This window comes from Micromys minutus, assembly GCF_963924665.1.
Source record: "Micromys minutus genome assembly, chromosome: 12".
NCBI lineage: Eukaryota > Metazoa > Chordata > Mammalia > Rodentia > Muridae > Micromys > Micromys minutus.
Window position 1 is genome coordinate 58,542,812 of NC_137981.1, and position 23,136 is coordinate 58,565,947.

Below are 23,136 nucleotides of genomic sequence, written 5' to 3' on the forward strand. Positions count from 1 at the left end.
GGGGGTATGTGTATATGTGTGTATGTGTGTATTATGGTTTGTATGTGTAGTGTATGGTATGTGTACATGTAGTATGTATATATGCGTTTGTATGTTTGACGTGTGTGTAGTGTGTGTGGTATGTATGTGTGTAGTTTTATATGTGTGGTGTGTGGTGTGTCTGGTATGTCTGGTGTGTGTATGCATGTGTGGTATGTGTATGTGTGAGTATGGTGTGTTATGGGTGTATGATGGGGGCACATGTGTGAAGGTCAGAGAACAAGTCTGTAGCGGTGGCTGTCTCCTTCCACTTCCACATGGGTTCCCAGCTTTAGTCCTGTTGCTAGGCTGGCACACACTGAGCCATCCGTGTCCCCGCCCCATGCTTTCAAGTTCACCTTCACAGCAATAGGCTGGAACCTCACAATCTCAAGCCCGATCAGTGATGGACTTGGATCTCTCTCACCCACCCCAACCACACAACCCTAACAACAGGACCACTTCGATCACCCCAGATCTGAGTCTTGCAAAGGCACCTGTAAGAAACAATTCCAGTGTCGAGAGCCACAGCTGAGTCACGTTAGCAACTGCATCTCGGGAGCACCCGGGAGTGAGGTGGGCACAGACAAGGAGGAGCAGACCCACAGAGGCGCGTGAGGAGGCTGTCACAGGCAAAGCAAGCACTAACAGGGAGTTCCCTCGACGTGCTGCCTCAAATCCTTGGGCAAGCCAATGTCTGCACAGCAGCAAATGCCCCTGAGGAATGTGATAAGAAATGACCTGTCTGAGGGGTGCTTGAGAGCTTGTTCATCAGAAATCTATGTCTAATGTACAGGAAACCAGAAAACTGACCCAGGTGCATAACAAGTCAAGACCCCCCTGGAGGGCTCTGAACTGAGCAGTAATGGAAACCCAACTAGAAACACCATCCACACTTGAGTTACTCCTGCAAGTTTGTTTAACTCTTTAAGTCCTGGAAATGAGGGTCTTTATCACAAAAGAAAGGAAAGATATTAGAACTAAAGAACAATATCACTTCCAGTAAAACTTAAACTCCCCTTTCAAGAAAACTGCAGGATTTGCCCCATCATTTAAGGATTCAACTGAACATAGGAAATGTTCTCATTTTCCTAAGTATTGGTGAACTAAGTCATTCATTAGCACTTCAGAAGTTTTAGGTTTTCTCCTCAAAACAACAGTTTGGATATTAAGTTACGCCTGAAGACCCTTTTCAGCTAAAAATTTCTGTGATTCAAAGAAACTGGTGCAGAGTATTTGCCCAGCACATGCAAAACCAAAGGACTCAGCCCCAGAACCACAAAGGGAGTGGGAAGGGCTCCGGAATGGGCCGTTTTAAAAACACTATTCTTGTTAAACTTAGAAACTAAAAGATATAAATGATGGTTCCATTCTATCAACGGAGATGTCTGTGAATTTTTAAAAAAAACCTCCTTGGTTCACAATGCCCATCAAAAATCATGTCGTTTTAAGGCAGTGAAGATTCGCAATTGTGGAAACTGTACATGCAAAACCAAACCAAAACCAACCCCCCCCCCCCCAACAACCCACAACCACGTTCCTGCCGTTCTGCCCCAGCTATTCACAAAGCTCCACTGAATCATCTGAGCATCAGTCTTCCGTGACAGACGGGAGCCAGTGAATTTCCTGCCGCCAGCAGGCGGCTGCGCCCAGGCCCGGCGCTGACCTACCTCCCGGTCCCCGCGCCACAGACGCTGCTCCCCCACTGGGAGGCCGGTCTCCGCGAAGATGCGCTCCTTGAGGTCCCGCCCGGTGGCGGTCGCCGGCACCGCCACGGTCCTGCAGCCCACGCAGCCGCGGAGCACGGTCACGCGGACCCACCTGCGACAGGCAAAGGGACGGTCAGCGGGGTCCGCGCGCGCGGCCGGCCGGCTCGCCCTCCCTCCCTCCCGGGGTCTCGTCACCTGTCCCCCATGGCGGGCTCCTCAGGCCTCCTCCTCACGCCCAGCCCTGCCGCTCCGAGAGGCCCGCCGCTGGCCGCGAGGCGGGGATCCTCATGGCAGAGGCCTGTACCGCCGCAGCGCTCTGCGGTAGCCCGCAGAAGGGCAGAGGAAGGCGCCGCTGCGGAGGAGGAGCGAGCCCTAGCGCGCCGCGCGCTCCGGGCTGCGAAGGGCCGTGCAGGCGTCGCCCGCAGGCATGCGCAGCCCTGGGACCGTTATCTGGGGAGCAGCTCTTCCGCGTAGCCACGCCTTCCTAGACGCGCCCTAAAAGCCGCTACTGTTCTTGGAGGAGCCTCGGGCCCCGCCTCGGCTCCGCCCCTCTCAGGCCACGCCTTCCCCTGACCCACCCCGCAGACTGCGGCTGTTCTAAGGAGACTCAAGCCCCGCCTCGACCCCGCCCCATTCCCGGGCAGCCAAGGACCGCCCCGAGCCTGTCGCCAAGCCACGTCCCTCCCAGGAGCTCCAGTCCACGCCAAGATTCACCAGCTTTTGCCACTCCTAGGCTGTTCACGAAGGAGCGGCACCAGCGGTTCCCTCCAGGCCACACCTTTCCCTAACCCTCCACACAGGAGTGCAAAGAGCAGCCTGGCCCTACCTAACCCTATACTGAGGAGCTGTACAACCCCAAAAGCTACGCCTCATCCAGGTACCTCCTTCCACTTCTCCCAGAGCCTGATGAAGATAGCAAAACAAACTCATCTATTACAGCAACGCAAAAGCTACTTGGTGTAATAACGAACGCCCCGATTGTTATTTGAAACAGTCTCAAAGAATAAAGACCTCATTTTAGAGTTAGCCCTAAAAAATGATATTAATCATCACTTCTCTTGGCTCCCTTTCATAAAGTCAGAAGTCACCATCAGGAGTAAAACTACCCTGAGAGCTCTTTAGGAGACCATAGTGTTAGTCAAGCTTTCCTTTCACTGGAAGGGGTTCGTTTCAACAATTAGAAAAAAAAAAAAAAAATACAGAAACTCAGTTAAAGATCCTGCCTAGAAACCCCTATAGACAAATACTTGATTTTTAAATTAGATAAACCTGTACAAGTGAATGCATCGGGATATCAACAAATAGAAAAATAAAACATGGATATTTGTCTATCAAGTGAGATTCTCCCCATCCCAAGCCCCTCCCAGGTACATGCTCAGCACCTGTGATGTGGCATGTACCACCCAGACCCCAAAACAAATCTTCAGGTTAAAAGTCTTCAGAGTTCAGGATACACTCCTATTCCTCTGCCTTCCCATAAGGCCTTTCTCTGGGCACCAGACGGGATGTTGTAACAATAGAACCCAGGCATGGAGTGGAAATCCTGAAAGGAAGGAATGACCTCAGCCATCAGGCATGCCACAAGAGAGGCAGCGGCAGCCTACAAGGAGGCTGATCAGAAGCAGCTTTGAACCTCTGGAGCAGAATGCCTTTGGGATGCATCTCACAGTGTCATGACTCGGGAAATGCAGATCCAGAGGTCAGGGGAGATGCCAGAGGGAGCATCTTAGACCGAGGAGTCACTGGCTTCTTCAGTTAACAGTGATAAAATCTACTGAAGCTACTGTATCCCAACTGGATACATCCCGAATGACAAAGATACCCAAGGAGTGAGACAAAGTATCCTAAGCAACTGTTTGTTCAGATGGGGGTTGCAGTTTTACCATATAGAATCTGGACAAGAACCCGCTGGTGGTTACGCAGTATCATGACTGTAAAACGGCGGAACTGCAGGAGAGATGGGGCTAGTGGAGATCATGAAAATCCATATTTTAAAAAGCAATGGAAGTGACTAAAGCTGCTAACGTTATGCTTACATTCCAAGGAAGGGGGAGAAACAACAAGCAAGTAGACAAACAATGGACAAGCCCTCCCTGTAACTCCAGGTAGCAAGGCACACGATTTAGGACTGTCCACAATGAAGGTGAGCGCTCGAAGTGTAACACTCAGGGGCTTAAAGAAAATGAAGGGGGGCTTACATAGCTCTGTACATTGATGAAAGGGACCCGAAGACAACATACATGACGTTTGTTTTCACACTCGAATTGAAAGAAACAGGAAGAAAAGATGAACAATAAAGAAAGGACAGGGGATGAGAGGAAGCACGGAAGGGGGAAGAAGGGGAGAGAAAAGAATAAAAGGATAGGAGGGAAGAACAGGTGAGAAAAAGGAGGGAACGGGGAAAGAGGGGGGCTTAGATGGAGGGGAGAAATAGAGAGGGAGGAAAGAGAGGGTGGAAATAGAGAAAATGAGGAAGAAAGGGGAATAGAGAGGAAAGAAGAGAAAGAATGTGGAGAGAAAGAAAGTAAGGAGAAAAGAGGAGGAAGTAAGGAAAGAGAAGAGAACACAGGAGGGAGAAACGGAAGGAAGATGAGGAGGATGAAGGAAAAGGGGAGAGTGGGAGGAAGGGGAGGAGGAAAGAGGGAAGGAAGAGAGTGGGAGGGGAGGAGGAAAGGAAAAAGAAGATGAAATGGGTAAGAGGAGGAAGAAAGAGGGAAGGAAGAGAGTGGGATAAGAGGAGGAAATAAGGAAGGGAGAAAAAGGAGGAAGAAAGGAAAACTAGCAGAGAAAGAAGGAAGGAAAGGAGAAGCAAGATGAAGGATAGGCAAAGAGGAAAGATGAAATGAGTAGAGCTTTTTCTGGACTGTGGTCCTGGGTTCTATAAGATAGTGGGCCAAGCAAGCCACGGAAAGCAAGCCAGCAAGCAGCACCCCTCCATGGCCTCTGCACCAGCTCCTGCCTCCAGGTCCCTGCCCTGCTTGAGTTCCTGTCCTGACTTCCTTTGGGGATGAACAGTGATGTAGAAGCATAAGCCAAATAAACCCTTTCCTCCCTGTCTTCAAATTTTTATTGCTATAAATATTGCTAAAACATGCTAAAACACCATGACCAAGGCAACTCTTATGTAATTTGAACAACATGTAATTGTGGCTGGCTTACAGGTTCAGAGGTTTAGTCCATTATCATCAAGGCAAGAGCATGGCAGTGTCCAGGCAGGTATGGCACGGGAGGAGCTGAGAGTTCTTCATCTTGATCCGAAGGTTGCTGGAGAAGACTGTCTTCCAGGCAGCTAGGAGAAGGGTCTCAAAGCCTACTCCCAAGGTGACATACTTTCTCTAACAGGACCATACCTACTTGAAAAAGGCCTACTTCTCTGAACCTTCTAATAGTGCCACTCCATGGGTGGGCCAAGCATATTCAAACCACCACACTCCCCAACTTGCTTTTTGGTCATGGTGTTTCATTACAACAATAGAAGCACTAACAGAGACACTTCCCAAAGAGTTGCACTAACTAGAGACCAAGAATTTAAACATATGAGCCTATGGAGACAATTCTCATTCAAACTACCACATGAAAGGAAGGAGGGAGTCAGAGGGAAGAGGGAGAAAAGGGAAATGAGAGGGCGAGAGAGAGGAAGGAAAAACAAAACTGCAAGAGGAAGGAGGGAAAGGCTGAAGAAAGGAAGAAGGGGATTTTTAAAGGGGAGGCAGAGGAAGAAATGGAGATGACAGAAAAGGAAGAAGAGAGGAGGAAACAGTGGGGGGATAGGCAGGGAAAGAAATGGACCAAAGCTAAAAGTAGAAGAAATAATGGAGAGAAAGGGGGAAAGGGAAGGTGGGGAGAGGTGGGAAGAGAAAAGCAGAGGGAGGTAAAATGGAGGCAGAAAGAGACAGGTAAAAATAATGGAGGGAAAATGAGGGAGAGATGGAAAGATGAAGAGATGGGTGAAGGAGGGGGTGAGGGGGGAGAAAAGGGAAAGGGAGATGGGAGGAAGGAAAGAAAAAAGGCAATAAAGAAGGGTGCAGGAAGAGGAAATGAAATGGGAAAGGTGGAGGTTAAAGGAAGGAGGGAAAGGTCAGAGAGGGGGTTGAAGGAAAAAGGACTAGGGAAAGGATAGGAAGACTGGGGGGAGTGAAAAGGGGAATTCAGAGGGAGGGGCAATGGAGGAGGGCTAAGGGCTGGAAATGTAAATAAGAGGGAAAGAAGGGAATAGACATAAAGGAAATGCTGGGCAAGGAAGGGGTGAGAGAAAAGGAAAGGAATAGAGAGAGAATGGTGAAGTGGGAAGAAAATAGCAGTGAGAAACTAGAAGGAGAGGGTGTAGAAAGGGTTATGAAGGAGGGGGAGGAAGGAGGAAGGGAGAAAAGAAGCCAGGAAAGAACAGGAGATGGAAGAAAAGAATAAGGAAGGGATTTCTGAGGGAGGAGAAAGGCAGGAAGATGAGCAAGGAGGGGGAGGAAAGAGAGAGGGTGTAGGGAAATGGAGGGAGGATGGAAGGGAAATGGGAGGAAGGGAGGGGAAGTGGGAAATGGTAGGGAGAGAGAAAAGGGAAGGAGGGGAAGGGATGGAAAAGATAAGGGCAAAGAGGCAGAAAAGAGAGAGCGATGGTAATGGGAAGGAAGCGAAACAGAAATGGAATAAGGAAGGAAGGGGCAGGGAAAAAGGGGAAGAGGTGAGGAGGGAAGAGGTAGGGGAACAACAGAAGACAAAGAAGGGAGAGGAAAGGGAGGAGAGAGGAAGGGAGAGGAAGGGAGAGGAAGGGAGAGGAAGGGAGGGGAAGGGAGGGAGGAGAGTGAAGAGGAAGGAAAATGATGGAAGACAGAAAAGGGAAGGGGAAAGATAATGGAAGAGGGAGAGAGGCAGAGAAAGGTGAGGGAGAAAAGATGGAGGGGAAAGGGATAAAGAAAATACAAGTAGGGGGAAAAAGAGGGAAGAAGGAAGGGAGAGGTAGGCAAGGAAAGTGGGGGTGGGGGAAGAAAGGAGAAAAAGGAAAAAGAAGAAAGGGGGAGGTATTGTCTCAGAAAATAGAAAATGGATGAGACGAGGATGGGAAGGGAGTGGGAAGGGGTGGGAAGGAGTGGGAAGGAAGGAGGAACTGTAAAAGTGAATGACAAGGGAAGAGAGGAAAGAAGGGTTTCCTATTTAGATTTTTTTTTTAAATCAACTTGCCTCAAGCCAGGATTATGTGGAAAGAGGGAACTTCAGTTGAGAAAAAGCTTTCGTCAGATTGGCCCTTAGGGAAATCTACAGGATTGAGAGGTTAGGAGGGTGCGAACAAGAAAAAACAAAATGCCCAGAAAACTTGGACAAAACAAGTTTAAATATTTGTATTTTTTCTGCCTTGGAATGAGGAGGAGAGCGACTCCCAGCCAGGATGTGGAGGTCTTGTAGCGTGTCTTCAGAGTAGAGAACCATCCCCTCTTCTTTTACCAATTAGGTAGAGACAAAAATAGAACTAATTGTTGTTCCTTTGCTTAGTGAGTCAACACAAGGCCATTACCTTGAAAATTAAAAGTGGAGATGTGCTGGAAGCTGACTCCACATGATAAAGACTTGTTGTGCAAGCCTAATGACAAGTGTGATCTCCATAGACTATGTGAAAGAGAGCAGACCCCACAACATTGTCCTCTGGAGTTCACACACAGTCCAGAACGTACATTCTCCCCACACAGAATAGTAATTGTTTGAAATATGGGTATCTCCCAAAGTCCTAAGAATGAGTGAAAAGCGTAAGCCATGTAGGCAAAGGAAACAACCTTCAAGGCAAGGAACAGCACATGTGAAACCATGGAGACCAAGAGCCCACAAGGGAGGGAAACCTGCAGCAATGCAGCTCTGTCTCCGATCAGACACTGATCATGTGTCACATGACCAGCTGTCGCTGTGAGGCAGGTAATAGCTTTCCAAGTCTTTGTAGCAGATAGTCGGATCAAGAGGCCACAGGGAACAATAGCTAAATCATCTGACTGTGCCATCTATGGTGCTGCCGAGGATGGAAAACCACAGGGGAAAACACTTTCAAGGCAAGAATGTCAGAAAGCAGTAACCAGAAAAGAGTCAAAACATAAAACATTTTCAAAGGAGTTGGGAGGGAGGACATTTCATGCAGGTGACTTTAGCTCACCTTGGAGCAGGACTTTGGCAGATCATGCTTTTCAAACCCTTCTAGAAGGACAGCCTTGAGCCCACTTTTAAAACGTGATTTCAATTCTAGGACTGGAACGAACCCAGCCGAAGTCATAGGGTCCACACACATCCCTTCCCCCAGTCCCCATCCCCTGCTGCCATCTCCTTCAAGGGTCACCTCTCCTCACTCTGGCCATCTCTACCTGGGGAACAGGCAGCTGTCTCACTGGCCAGAGCTGGGAAAGGAAGGATAAGGCTGCCCCCGCCTAGCCAGGATATATACCACTGAAATATGAGCAAAGTAGCAGAAAACGTCTACATCGATTAGGTTGCTCTGATAGTGACGAGAACCAAAGGCCGCAAGGAAACCAACTGAAAAAAGCACTAAGAAGATGCTGGTGACTCTGGATATATGGGTTCCTCAAGGCCAAGGACAAAGGCATGACTTTTCTAGACAAGAGAAATTATGGATAGCTACTCCCGTTCATTCTTCCTAATTTGCCTCATTATACAACCTCTGCTTAAAGTACATAGGAGTAAGGTGACAATCATACCAGAATCTCAACCAGTACACATTTGTTGCACAGTGTAATGGCTATTTCCTCTCATATATCCGGAATGGACGACAGTCCAGAAATGGAGGGCACACCTGTGACCCAGATCTTGAGACTGGGAGACACAAGGCTTCTGATCTGGATCCTGAGGCATAGTGGCCATGAAAAAGCTTAGGCCCTTGCAAGGTGGGACACGCCTGTAAACATCTTAGGTGTTTGTGCTCTGGAAACCCCTTTAATCTGGGCCATACCTTCTGCTGGTGACCTCCATAAGGACAATAAGGAAGGCTTCCTTCCTTGTCTGCTTGCACTGACTGGCCAGCACATCTGTTGGAACCTACTTCTTCAGGGTCCCACCTTACACAGAAGGCCAGCAGACACAGCCAGCCTCATGGGACCAGCAACTACTAGATTCTTGGACTTCCCATCACAGCTGCCTGTTGTTGGGTTGGTTGGACTGCAGATTGTAAGCCATTACAATAAATTCCTTTAATATATAGAGACATCCCATAAGTTCTGTGACTCTAGAGATCCTGACTAATACACACAGAATATTGAATTTTCTGTATGCCTCAAGTTTCTTTGTAGAATATTAAGTTTCATATCCACTACAAATCTGTGTCGAAAAACCTCTCCATAGTCAAACTACCTAGTTAAATGAGGAGTTCTTCAAACCAGCATGTATTCCTGTGTAACATCCGTTTTTAGTTTTATTCAGTCCAGGACTCCAGCCCACGGGAAAGTGTCATCCACACTCATGGTAGGATCCACCCTCGAGAGGAATGGAGATAAGCATCTCTGTGAACACCTTCGCAGACATACCCAGATGCTTGTACCCTCTGGTAAACATCTCTAAACACCTTCAAAGACACACCCAGATGCTTGTATTCCAGGTAATTCCACATCAATTCAAGTTGACAATGAAGACAAGCCATCACCCAGCACAATGTCTCTTTAGGAGGAACAATTTCACTCATATTTGTTCCTACAAGACAGCTTGTGTGGACGAGGTTATATGTATACAAGAATGAACATACCTTGGTATGCTAAGGTAATTACCACCTTTTTTATTTTAACACACTGTAAGTCTTCTAGACTCTAGGCCACCATGAACTGTTAAAACTGACAGAAGCCAAATGCAGGACCAATGCTAGATTTTAGGCCATCTGCACCAGGTACAGTTGATATGTGTTAATGAGAAGAGGCCATGTGGATGTCCCCACTGGTCCCAGGGAATAGACTGCAGGAAGAACCTAGGCCCATGACAGCAAAGCAGGACCCAGTACTGACAGTTCCCCTAGCGGCATTTTCGCCTTGGCCAGTGTGAAGCATCTGACTTCTCGGCTTTCTTCCCTTACTCCCGGGTTCTACCTCCGCTGTTGACCACCCTCCATCAGAGCTTTCCATCGGTCTCCTGCTCTTCACACACCTTCTCTCAGGCAGGCTGGGGCCCTGCTGGTATCTTCTCTGCACTGGCCTGTGGCATGCCCACAGCCACCCTCTGCCCTCCCACAGCCATGCTGCGCTCAGCACTGTCAGCAGCATCTCCTTTCTGCCCACAGCACTTTCTGGATGACTACTCAGATATGAATGCGCACTCTGACAAACAGTTCTGAGTTCACATGACTCCATAGCAATCTAATGTCCACACAAAAGCATGGCTGAGAACCGCACGTGGTGGCAGGTGGGGTCTTTAAGAAGATCGGCTTCAGAGTGTGGACGATCACAGCGACCTGACTGATCCCATGGTCTTGGTCAATCACTGGTTCACACCGGCTTCCTCTTCCCAGGCTGAGCATCCCCCATCCGCCACAGTCACAGAATCTGGCACCTCAAGTCTCGAATACCAAAGCACTTTCTCTCTCCCAGGGTCTTCACACGAGCTCCTTCCTTTTTGGGTCTTTCTCACCCCCTCACCAACTTCTGTCTGCACTTAGGCACCACCTTTGACTGACAGTCTGAAAGCTGCCTCTACCATCCTATAAATACAGCAACACCCCCGATGCAACCCCAACTCTTTCCAAAGTTTCCTTGAATCGCCTTACCCTCTCTCAGCATAGCTACTCCCAGATGTGTTCGTCTTTTTTGTCTCCCTCACCCACAAGGTCGCTCTGTGCTCCCGAGAGCGAGGCTCACATGTTCTCCAGTGCTCCCTTGCCAGGCACCAGAGGGAGAGGGGCGGGTGGCAAGGCCTGATGTGCCTGCCACAGAGCCACAGTCTACTTGGAGGTGCGACCCACAGAACACCCCAGAATGGACTGAACTACTCACTCATCCCTCACAGTGCTGAGGACTGTGAGTTCTAGGTCAAAGTGCGTGTAAGAAATGCCGTGTCCCCGCATCTCTTCCCAGCGTAGCCGCATAGCTTCTTTGCCATGTCTGTGACCTGCTTATGCGGGTACTAATACCATCATGGATCCCCATTCTTACAAACTCATCTGACCCTAATTACCCTATTCAAATACCTTGCCTTTAAAGACTACAGAGGCTATCAAGTGTTAAGAGAAGCTTAGTTACCTGTGACACACACACACTCACACACACCCACATATACACTCACTCACACACACCCACACACACACTCACTCACACACACCCACACACACACTCACACACACATTTACTCACACACACACATACACACACTCATACATACACACACACACGTAAACACACTTGACTTAAATAATGAAAATAAGAAATTCTCCTTAACAATCTCTTGACAATGCTCATTTCTATTCAAACATGCTTCTGGATATATTTGGGATTAGGAGACATGAGGCAGGTCTGACCTAAATTGGTTTAAGGATTGTTGTGGTTTGAATATGCTTGTTCCAATGAGCAGCAAACACTATTTGGAGGTGTGGCCTTGTTGAAGTGGGTGTGGCCTTGTTGAAGTGGGTGTGGCCTTGTTGAAGTGGGTGTGGCCTTGTTGGTGTGTCACTATGGGCTTTAGAACCCCCGTCATAGCTGTCCAGAAGCCAGTCTTTTGTCTGCCTTTGGATGAAGATGTAGAACTCTCAGCTCCTCCAGTCACACATCTCCCTGGACACCGCCATGTTCCCACCTTGCTGATACTGGACTGAACCTGTAAGCCAGCCCCAGTTAAAAGTCCTTTATACGAGTTGCCTTGGTCACACCATCTCTTCACAATAGTAAAACCCTAACTAAGACAAGGATACATATTCAGGAAGGCAAACTATGTCTTCTGAATGAATCTTAGGAAAATCTTCTATCTGCCATCATATGCCTGTAACAGGTATACACACATAATTAAAATCACTTGCATCATGGGAAGAAATATGCACAGTAGAATAAAAGGCTGCTTAACCCAAACCTGCCAATCAAAACAGAGACACCACAGTTATACTCCTGGCAGTCACCTTTTTGTCCTGGACCCTAAAGAAGAAATTCTCAATAATATCCAAGGCCCTCGAGTGTTCCCTCAGCCTCAGTGCCTTTCCCAGCAGTGTGTCTAAATGTACACTTTCCTGTCATTCTTAATAAAATTTCTTGCTGCCTCTCTGTGTCTTTGTCTGTCTGTGTTTCTGTCTGCATCTGTCTGTGTCTGTCTGTGTGTGTCTGTATCTGTGTCTTTCTGTGTCTGTGTCTGTCTATGTCTGTCTGTCTGTGTCTGTGTCTGTCTGTGTCTGTCTGTATCTGTGTCTTTCTGTGTCTGTGTCTGTGTCTGTCTGTCTGTCTGTGTGTGTCTGTGTCTGTCTGTGTCTGTCTGTATCTGTGTCTTTCTGTGTCTGTGTCTGTCTGTGTCTGTCTGTGTCTGTATCTGTGTCTGTCCTTATCTGTCTGTGTCTGTGTCTGTGTGTGTCTGTTTGTGTCTGTATCTGTGTCTCTGTCTGTGTCTGTGTCTGTCTGTGTGTGTCTGTATCTGTGTCTCTGTCTCTGTCTGTCTCTGTCTGTCTGTGTCTGTCTGTATCTGTGTCTCTGTCTCTGTCTGTCTCTGTCTGTCTGTGTCTGTCTCTGTCTCTGTCTGTGTCTCTGTCTGTGTCTGTCTGCGTCTGTATCTGTGTCTGTCTGTATCTGTGTCTGTCTGTATCTGTGTCTGTCTGTGTCTGTCTGTGTCTGTCTGTGTCTGTCTGTATCTGTGTCTTTCTGTGTCTGTGTCTGTCTGTGTCTGTCTGTGTCTGTATCTGTGTCTGTCTGTATCTGTCTGTGTCTGTGTCTGTCTGTGTCTGTGTGTGTCTGTATCTGTGTCTCTGTCTGCGTCTGTGTCTGTCTGTGTCTGTCTGTGTGTGTCTGTATCTGTGTCTCTGTCTGCGTCTGTGTCTGTCTGTGTCTGTCTGTGTGTGTCTGTATCTGTGTCTCTGTCTCTGTCTGTCTCTGTCTGTCTGTGTCTGTCTGTGTTTCTGTCTGTGTCTCTGTCTGTGTCTGTCTGTGTCTGTATCTGTGTCTGTCTGTGTCTGTCTGTGTCTGTATCTGTGTCTGTCTGTATCTGTGTCTCTGTCTGCGTCTGTGTCTGTCTGTGTCTGTCTGTGTCTGTCTGTGTGTGTCTGTATCTGTGTCTCTGTCTCTGTCTGTCTGTGTCTGTCTGTGTCTCTGTCTGTGTCTCTGTCTGTGTCTGTCTGTGTCTGTATCTGTGTCTGTCTGTGTCTGTCTGTGTCTGTATCTGTGTCTGTCTGTGTCTGTCTGTGTCTGTCTGTATCTGTGTCTTTCTGTGTCTGTGTCTGTCTGTGTCTGTCTGTGTCTGTATCTGTGTCTGTCTGTATCTGTGTCTTTCTGTGTCTGTGTCTGTCTGTGTCTGTCTGTGTCTGTATCTGTGTCTGTCTGTATCTGTGTCTTTCTGTGTCTGTGTCTGTCTGTGTCTGTCTGTGTCTGTATCTGTGTCTGTCTGTATCTGTCTGTGTCTGTCTGTGTCTGTGTCTGTGTCTGTCTGTATCTGTCTGTGTCTGTGTCTGTGTCTGTGTCTGTCTGTGTCTGTCTGTGTGTGTCTGTATCTGTGCCTCTGTCTCTGTCTGTCTCTGTCTGTCTGTGTCTATCTGTGTCTCTGTCTGTGTCTGTGTCTGTCTGTGTCTGTATCTGTGTCTGTCTGTATCTGTGTCTGTCTGTGTCTATGTCTGTCTGTGTCTCTGTCTGTGTATCTGTATCTGTCTGTGTCTCTGTCTCTGTATCAAAATCTTTGCTTTTCTGTCTTTGTGTGTCCCTGTCTCTCTGTCTCTGTCTGTGTCTGTCTGTCTCTTCCCAACCCCCTGCTCCCCCTGTGTGTGTTTCAATTCTCTGAACAAGGCACCAAGACTCTGGAAACACCAGATCCAGCCAGTGACCTCCAATAACACTATTACTTTGAAGGTTTGGGTGTGAAACACATGAATTTAAGGAGACACAAACACTGAGTCCTGTTTTAACACTCTTAGTTTCACTGGCTTTTCTAGGGGACTCTGTGGTGGTTGCTGTGGTTGTTTTGGTAAAGTGTTTGTTTGCTTGCTTGCTTGTTTTAGCTGTCTTTCAATATCCTCAGTCCACAGCCAGAATCATCAAACACAGATGTCTTTGCTCTTTCTTGTACACAAAGCAAGCTCCAGCAAATGCTTTCACCAGCACACGGGGTCCTTTCACTCCTGAGTTCTGCTTCCCCCATGGCTTCCTCTCCTTGTTCTGTGCTGGGCTCAGGACATCTCCTTACCAAGTTTTTCTACATAATTTTGCATACATTTCTTCCTTCCTCTCACTCCTTCCAGCTCAGTGCAGTGTCCTCGCTGGAGATGCCTGATGCTTTGGGAAGCATTGCCCAGTAAGTCTCACCCTCTCTTCAGACACATGCATCGCCAATTGGGCAGGCCCAGAGACCTGGGTAGAGATCATGCGGCAGGCCACACCTGCTTCCCAAGAAGCCAGACAAGGGCTGAACTTCCCTTGCCTTGTGCTCCTGTAGGTGGAGTCAGTTAAGGTTTATTTTTAGTGTCATTAAGCGTGCCTTGAGAAATGAGGTCATGTTTCTGAGTTAGCATTCCTGCCTTTCTACTTCCAAAGAGGGGCATTATGAATTCCCCAGAGTACTGTGAAGTCACCTCAAAATAGGATAGTACAGACTTCACATGAGGCTTCTGACTATACCATTAATTTTAATGAGAGCTAGATGTTTAGATGGCAAAAGTATTGAAAGGCAGCCCTGCTAAAGTAACACTAACCGGTAAAAGCCTTATATACATCCCCACAGCAATGAAGCGATACCAGGTACTTTGCATTAGAAAGGAAAGCCATGACTCAAAGCCCCCGGAATTTGTGAGCTGACACATCTTGTCCTGGACGGGAACATTAAGCCCATGTGTGGTTTTTGAATTTATGACAGATGCTGATTAAACATCCTCTTTTGCAATTATTATAGGAAATGCAGGACCGTGGTGAGTTAGCTGCACAAGACTAGAGTGATCTGGCCGTCGCAAGGACGTATTCAGACGAACAGTGTATAAGAGGGTCGCATAGCAAGGCGGGTCACAGAAAAGTCTTCCCATCATAAAGCTGATGAGACAGTACCCCATTAACTCACTTCCAGAGCCATTTCTCTACAGGCTCTAAACGCTCACATTATACAGTTATAGGATGGGAAGTTATCTATTGTCTTACTAACAATTAACAAAAGTATATTTTATTCAAAACTCACCCAAAAACAAGTCTGTCATTGTCCACTACGTTTTAAATTTATTATATATATATAACTACTGATGAATTTACAGAGTATTCAAATTAACAATATATGATATTCAGAGCATTCAAAACGAACAAAATTAAACAAATAAACATATTTGTTTAATACATAGGACTCCTCAGAGGCACCCTAAACATTTCTTCCTGCCTCTTGCATCTGGCTGGTATTAAGCCATTTATCTGTGATTGACTGGGTAGGGTGATAGTTTGGTTCGGTGATACAGTTGTGGGTAGGGTCCCTGCAACCCATTTGGGGACAGCAGGGTCCTGAGAATGCTGTTTGTGAGCATAAAGTACAACTCGACCTTAATGATCAACTATATAGCTGATGTTTTAACATGTCTACATAAGCAACATTTGTAATGACACAACTCTTTAAATTCTTAAAAAATGTGAATGTTCATCACTTTGATTTTAATATTTAAAACTAAGAAGGAACAACTAGATCCAGGCATAGTCAGTCAGCCATCTGACTGGCCCAGAGTGTCTCCTTGACATTGGAGAATTCACCTCATAAATCAGGGTGGGCTAAGGAGCTGTATTTGCACACTTTTCAGGCTTCCCTAAGGAACTGTCAGGAAACACCTGGGATTAAAAAACAAAAACAAAAACAAAACCTGGTAAGAACACCTTCTGCCAAGTGAGGGAAAAGAGGAGGGAAGGATGTAAGAGCTGGAGGAAGGGAAGGAGTGAACGGGGGTGGGGGGGTGAGGGGGGAATATGGTAGTCATAAATCATGGTTGCACTCAGGAACACACTGTGGCTACCTGCACAAGATTAGGCCAACAAAGTCAATCACATTCCAAAAGGAAGCACTAACTGAGCCAGGGGTGGTGGTCCAAGCCTTTAATCCCACCACCAGGAGGCAGGGACAGTCAAGAGCTCTGTTTCTAGCCACTTCGCCACAATCTATTTGAGTTCCAAGCCAGCCAAGGCTACACAGTGACCTTTTGTTGCTGTGTCAGGAAAATAAAACAAAAACGAAGGAAAGTAAAAGAAAGAAGTACTTATAGGATTCAGTGGGTTTTAAAAAAAATTAGGAGCTGGAGAGAGATGGCTCAGTGGTTAAGAGCACTGACTGCTCTTCCAGAGGTACTGAGTTCAAATTCCAGCAACCACATGGTGGCTCACAACCATCTGTAATGAGATCTGATGCTCTCTTCTGTGTGTCTAAGACAGATATAGTGTACTCATATATAATAAATAAATAACTCTTTAAAAAAACTTAAAGGAGGACAGGAAGGTAGGGGTAGGATTGCCCAGAGGAAATGAGGAGTTGGGTGTGGCCAAGATACATTGCATACATTTACACTAGTGTGATACTGTCAAAGCAAATTTACATTGTATACATATATACATTGTGATCAAGAGACATTGTACACATGTGTGAAACTATCAAAGGGAAGTTTAGATAGATGATTTTGAGTGTTTGTGTCTTCTAGTGACCTTGGTCACTAGACTGAAGAAAGGACAGTTGCTGTCTTTCTGAGTTTAGAAAGGACAGATTCTGTAACTACCCTAATCAAACAAACAAAACAAAAGCCCGCCCCTCACTGGCTGCAGCACTCTGGAGAGTTGGTAGACATCAGGAAAGCTGGCCCCAAGCGAGTGAGCCAGGAGGAGCTGTCCGCTCGTCATCCAAGGAAGAAGAGGAAACAAACTCACTGTGCTACTTTTTTGGTCACGATGACAGAATACTTACGGAAGCTACTGAAGGGAGGGTCTGTTCTGGTTCATGGTTTCAGATAGGCAAGGCTGGAGTGTGTGGTAGCGGCTGACATGGCACCAGACCAGAGCAGGAAACTCAGGTGGGAAGCAGCAGATAAAGCTTTCAGTGACTAACTGCAGCACCCCACTTCTTGCTGAGCCACCCATCCTAGAGACTCCATAACTTCCCTGAGCAGTGCCACCATCTGAGGCCAGGTATCCAAACACACGAGGTAATGGTGGGTATTAAGCATTTACACTGCAACTCACTGTGATGGCAAGGAGCCACGAGGCAGGTTCACAGACGCTCAGCTGTGTGGAATCACGGGTCCAAATCAATAGAATTGTGGGGATAATTTTTCTTGAAATGAGGAAAGACACTGATTCGTGTCTGCACCACGACAAATGGCAAAGCTGAGATTCAAACAAGCAGAGCCAGCTTGGCTTACACCGTTCCATGGTGCTCTGTTTCCCTTACAGCAGTGGCAGGGCCCTTACAGGGAGTTTGTTTTGCCCTGTTTGGATGTGGCTGTTTCTAAGGCAAAGAGGAGACATGGGGACAGGGCAGGTCCCACATTCCTCTTCCCTGGCCACATGTGCAGGGAAGTGGCTCTGAGCCTGGGACAATACAAGGTGAAGCCACGGAGCACAGGCGATAAGGGACAGAGACCCAGAGAGACAAATGTCACATGTGCTAAATGTCACATGTGCTCTCTCACACGAGGAATGCAGATTTAAAAATTATACACGTGAAAGCAGAAAAGGAACAGGGGCGGGGACAAGGAAAGATATGTGGCTATGACAATCTTTCATGGAAAATGACATGATAAAACATTATTTTCTATAATAAATCTATAGTAATAAAATTATTTGATTAAAAAATAGAGGGTAAGACTGACGTCACACAGTGCTACCACAGGACCCCTGCTCCCAGCCACACACTATAAGTAGGCTTGGGTTTCAGGGCCCCACTGGGAGCATAGGGGTGACGTCTTGCCCAGAATACCAGCTGCAGAGGCATGGCACAGACTTTAGGGTCAAGGGACTCAAGTGGAAAGAACGTGAACAAACTTATCCCTGAGCCCTTGTGAGTTGTCCCTGCCCCAAGCACACCCAGAAATAGCTGGGGGGGGGGTGAAGCAGGCGACAGAGGAAGAGAGTTGGGGTTCTGTTACACAAGAGAAGGCTTGGAGGCAGAAAAGCATGAGGTGCACGTTAATTGTCCTACTCTTACGCATGAGCTTCTGAAACCTCAGAGGCATGGGATGGTCTCTAAACCGCTGGCCCAGCCTTGCCCTCAGCACTGGGCACCGCTACTTGACCGTGGCTCGAAGCCCGAATGACCTCCACGGGGGTCCTTCATCGGGCCTGCTGGGTTGGCATGTTGTCTTGGCCCTCATCTGCCCACCTGCTCCTCCCTGTCTGTACCTGCTTTTCAGCGACTCGGACTATAGATCTGCCTGCCGTCCCGAAGAGACTGCTCGTCCATCTGCAGAGCTGTTACTTCCATTTTGGGAGCATCCACGTATGTATTTGGTTCTAGTGTCTGGTACCTGGCACAAAGCACCTAAAACCCTTGCTGAGTCTTGCTGAGTAATAGGAGAGCATATTCAGTTATTCACAGGGCTCCTTTGGACCTTGAGTGTGAGCACAGAGGTGACTCTCAGTGACCTCAGGATGGGGACAAGTGGCCAGAGAAACAAATCATGTATTTAAGTTCCCTTTTCCTCCCCATCCATAAGAAATCCCAAGGGGAAGCATAAAATGAGATGGAGATGAAACTGAGGCACCAAAGGCCAATGAGCAAGTTATTTCAACATAGTGGAGGTTTGATATAAACCTTGAGGTGATGGGGCTGAGGGAGCTTGTGACTGGTGAATACAACAAGGTACAGGAAGAGGGGCTGCTCAGAGGGGCACAGGAAAGACTCATGCCACCAGCTTCAGCACACTAGATCCTCTGTGCTTCAGTTTGGTGTTTCTGGGGTACACGGAACATATGGACTCCTTACAATAATGAGATGCAATCTTAGGAAGAGCACTCTCCTCAGGGCTAAGCTGTTCCAGATTATGAAACCCAGGCTTAGGGACCATATAGGCATTCTCTGATTTGCAGTTGGTTAGGTAGATGTGTAGGTGGTCTGGGCGTTGATAAGCTGGCGTCTCGGGTAGGTACAATTTCATTGGGACTTAGGCTTTAATGTCCAGGGTTTGGGCTAACTCTGGGTAGCCACTGTCAAAATGAAAGTGTGGGCCGTCCAGAGGATAGGAAAACAACTGTTGTTTCTGGGAAAACCACTACAACTTTTATAATAACCTGGTGCTGACATTCTTCTGAGATGTAGTCAGGATTCTGATGCACCCAGGAAATAGTCTCTTTGGAGAGACTGACAAGTGGGCCGGCACACATTGGGTCAGCATTTCGAAAATCAACCTACTGGACAGAGGTACCATCACTTCTTGTCTGGAGTGTTACATCTGGCAATTGACTTCCCAGTGTCCACTTGTTGTTGTTGTTGTTGTAGAAGACTGACCCCTATTAAACAGGCCCCGTCGGCAGCCTGTCGTGCTGTCTAAGGTCAGTCATAGTAGGAACATTCAGGTAGCTCAGGAAGAATCCCCTGGTCTAGATCCTCATCACTCTGCTTCCTGCCTCAGGAACCCTGTGTGGTCTGTTTAGGAAGAATCTCTTCATGGTTTTCCATAGGTTTCCAATGGGTTTCCCTCCCTCTGCCCATTGGCTGGAACACTCAGCTGCGGTGATGCCTTAGAAGTTGAGCTTACATTTCACCCCCATTTTCAAAGTTTTGGTGCTTATCACTACAGTCCTCCTTCTCCTCTTCAACAGGAGAGTTGTTGCCTAATAAAATGAATGTTCATTTTAAAATGAGTATTCTCTGCCTAATAAAATGAGTGTTCATTATTATAAGACTAATACAGTTATTGTTTTAATGACTAATAAAGTCATTATTATAAGACTAATTAAAGGTTTATTTAGCATGTCAAATAGTATCAACACAGTATCAAATTTTCTAAAAGCGCCTACCTATCTTTCTCTAGACTATATTTATACGGGGAAGTCATGCTGATTTCACAACTACGCAGAGCTTCTACTATACGCCTAGAATTTTTTTTCCCCACGACACATCCTGGCAATGAGCTTTCTGCCACAATTCTGGTTCTTATTTTCAAATCTTAGGATCTCCAGAAATCACGTTACCCTCTTGTTACATGATTACATGTAACATGTTACATGTTACATTACCCTCTTGTTGAGCCACCACAGCCCGAGTCTCCTGCCACTAACTCAGAGTTGCTCTCGTTCTCCAATTATTCCTGGAAAACCACACTCAGTCCCCCAGCCTCCTCGTGCACCCCTGCCCTCTGCTCCAGGCAGTGACTGTGACTGGCACTGGTGTCCCCCCCATCGACAGAGACGTTTGAACAGGATGTCCACAGCACCCTTGGTGCCCTGTCTCCATCACCTGAAGAAGCATCTGACTCATCTAGAAATTTCAGCTGCCACCCTCCAGACTCAAAAGTTAGTTTTCTAGTTTATCCCAAAGGTCTTTGTCTTTCTTTTGATATCCACAGGAATTCCTTCACTAAACGCCTGACTTCTTGAATCATGGAGTCTCGGCTGATGTTTTCAATAGTCCGCAGTTACCATGAGGGTGGGACTAGGGGTAGACTGAAAAGGCTGCCTTACGTTGCTTAGAATAAGAGGAGGGATGGCGAGACTCGCTGTAACTAAATTCCAGTCAATCTCTTCCTCTATTCAACCTGACTCTGTCACCAGCCTGCCTGACCTAGCTGCAGCAAGCATCCCACTAGGTCCCCTTAGCATCAGTCCACCCTTGTCACCCAAACCATGTGACCATTCTGCGGATCCAGATTAGAAAGCATCTTCCTTCCTCCCACATGTCTCCTCTTAGTAATTTTCCCGTTACCTCTGTTCGTATTCATTCAGACCAGCTCAAGCCTGAACACCAGCAGAGACAGGAGGGAGCTACAGTCGGCAGACTGCAGGCTGAGCACAGCTCTCTGTGGACGTACTAGTGTGTGTGTGTGTGTGTGTGTGTGTGTGTGTGTAATATGTATATGCTCACATGCATGTGTGTGTTGCTGGGTACCGACGTTTTAGTTCTTAGTAAAATAAGAATTCCAAAGTGCCTACAGCCCATATGACGTCATCCTCAGGAAAAGCGCACTCAAATTCAATTCATATTTCCTTTTATCAATATATGGATATAATAAAGATATAAATAGAATTTACCAACCATGAGAGTGATGGCAAAAGAAATTACATTGCTGGGCTTTGTCCTGATGATTGAAAAATCCTAGCTGGTGTCTGGTGGTTCTATATAATTACTGCAAATGAAATTTCTTAAAACAAAATTTTTTCTTAAAAAAAGAAAGAATCTTAAAACAAACTGTTAAGTTAAAAAAGCAGTTCCCTTTTTATTTGTAAGCACTGGGGGAGGGGCAGGCTCAAGGTGAGCCTGGAATGCACAGGAGGAATCAGCTCCATCAAAACTCCCAACAACGCTAGGTAGCAGCTACTCCTAAAAAAGTAACGGTGCTCCTATCTAACATGCAGTTTCCAAAATCTAGTATAGAAAATCTAGCTTGTTTGCTTTCTTTTTTTAAATTAATTTGGTATTTCAAGTGTGGAAAATAAAATTTGAAGTCTTTTAATCTGCTGATATCATCAGACTAAGATGTAGAGTCTTCCTTGTTTTATGGCACTAAAAATTCTAATTTTGAACGTGTTACTCTAGTACATCATTCAAATATAAGTGGCACTCTGATCCGGTTGCAGTGTCACATACCTTAAATCCCAGCACTCGGGAGGCAGAGCAGGCAGATCTCTGAGTTTGGCTCCAGCCTGGTCTACAGAGCAAGTGCCAGGACTACACAGAGAAATTTGTCTCAAAAAAATAGACAAACAAAATTAAAAGAATAGCACTCCGTTATATGACTGGGGGAAAGCATGTTTATGTGTATTTGTGCACACTCACGTAACAGTAATCATCAAAGGAAAAGAAGCTATCAACATGAGGAGGGAGACATGGGAGGGGTCCAAGGGAGGGTAGCTGGAAGGGTCTCGAGGGAGAGAATGGAGGGGGAAATGGCTGTAACTCTATTTCAATTTAAAACACTCAAAACAGAGAAGGGCCCATATACATTCCAATAGCAACCAATAAACATAATTCTGAGTAAGTCCTAAGCTTGTGAGATCAGGTGTGTACTCTTATAACCTCGGGGACCGCAAGATGGCTCAGAGAACAAAGGTGGCCTTTGCTCTCTACCAAGCTGATAGCCTGGAACCCACATGGGAGAAAGAAAGACAACTGGCTTCTGAAACTAGTCCCTGGTCCTCCACATGCACATAAATAAATGAATAATCCACATCACAAGTGCACATGCACATAAGTAAATGAATAAATTCCATCTAAAATGGCAGCTATTCACCTTGTCTCCTCGGTCTCCATGGTCACTGGAGCAGCTGTCCTTGAAAACCATGGACGTCCTGCTTCCTTCTGCTTACGGCTCTTTGGTGTTTCCTGTGCTTCTTGTCGATGTGCTCTCTGAGCGGGGCTCTTCCTGGCGAGTGAAAAGCCAGCCTTCCCCCAGCATCTGTCATCATCTGACATCGGAAAACATTGTGCTTTGTCCCTGGGTATCTGATCTGATAACGTTGCCTTTTTTGAAGCAAACGATCAGCTGGCTGGGGGTTTCGGCTTTTTCCAACGTTATCCCCTCCTCCCCTCTGCTCTTCTATATTCCTTGTTGGGATGGCAGAGAGAAGATTCTACAAAGCTGCTTGGGTACGGCACTGCCCACCCTCATCTCAGGAGATACGAGATACTTGCTGTTGAGGGAGCTTCTTCCCGGTCTGGAGTTACTGGCATCTCGGCTTTACCTCAAGGATCCTGAAAGAAAAAAGAAAAAAAGAAAAAAAAAAACAAGACAAAGAAGAAGAATAATGAGTGTGCACCGAGAACGGAGTCTGCACAGGGGACAGCCAGGCCCTTAGCTTGAGTGACCTATTAAATATAAAGTGTCACGGCGCTGTACCTCTGCCAACTGGTGTGACATTCCCCTCTGTCCCCAGCCTCCCAACAAAACACACATCAACAAACACACTCGTGTTACTCTGAAATAATAAACGTATCTCTCTGCCTACCTCACGAGCTCTGTTCCCCTGATTTCCCCCTGCTGTACATCTTACTTTCCACACAGTGTACCTCCCTGGAGGAACAACACTGGCTGAGGGCCGTCCTCAGCATGAGGAGAGTCCTGGGAAAGGCAGGAATGGGAGCAGGACTGATCAGCAATGGCTGAGTCAGTCAGGGA

At 46.8% G+C, this 23,136-nt stretch overlaps 1 protein-coding gene across 1 annotated transcript in view; it reads right to left on the reverse strand.

Annotated features, from left to right (window-relative positions):
• The window catches only part of SACS (sacsin molecular chaperone), a 58,213-nt gene extending 35,506 nt beyond the window's left edge, over nt 1–22,707 (reverse strand). Inside the window, exons 1-2 of the mRNA XM_080926611.1 lie at nt 22,252–22,707; nt 1,689–1,839 (exon numbers count right to left, since the gene is read on the reverse strand). Coding sequence (XP_080782737.1) covers nt 1,689–1,839; nt 22,252–22,433 — 333 coding nt within the window. The 5' untranslated portion in view covers nt 22,434–22,707. The remainder of the gene's footprint in view (nt 1–1,688; nt 1,840–22,251) is intronic.
• Nucleotides 22,708–23,136: the final 429 nt, after the last annotated feature.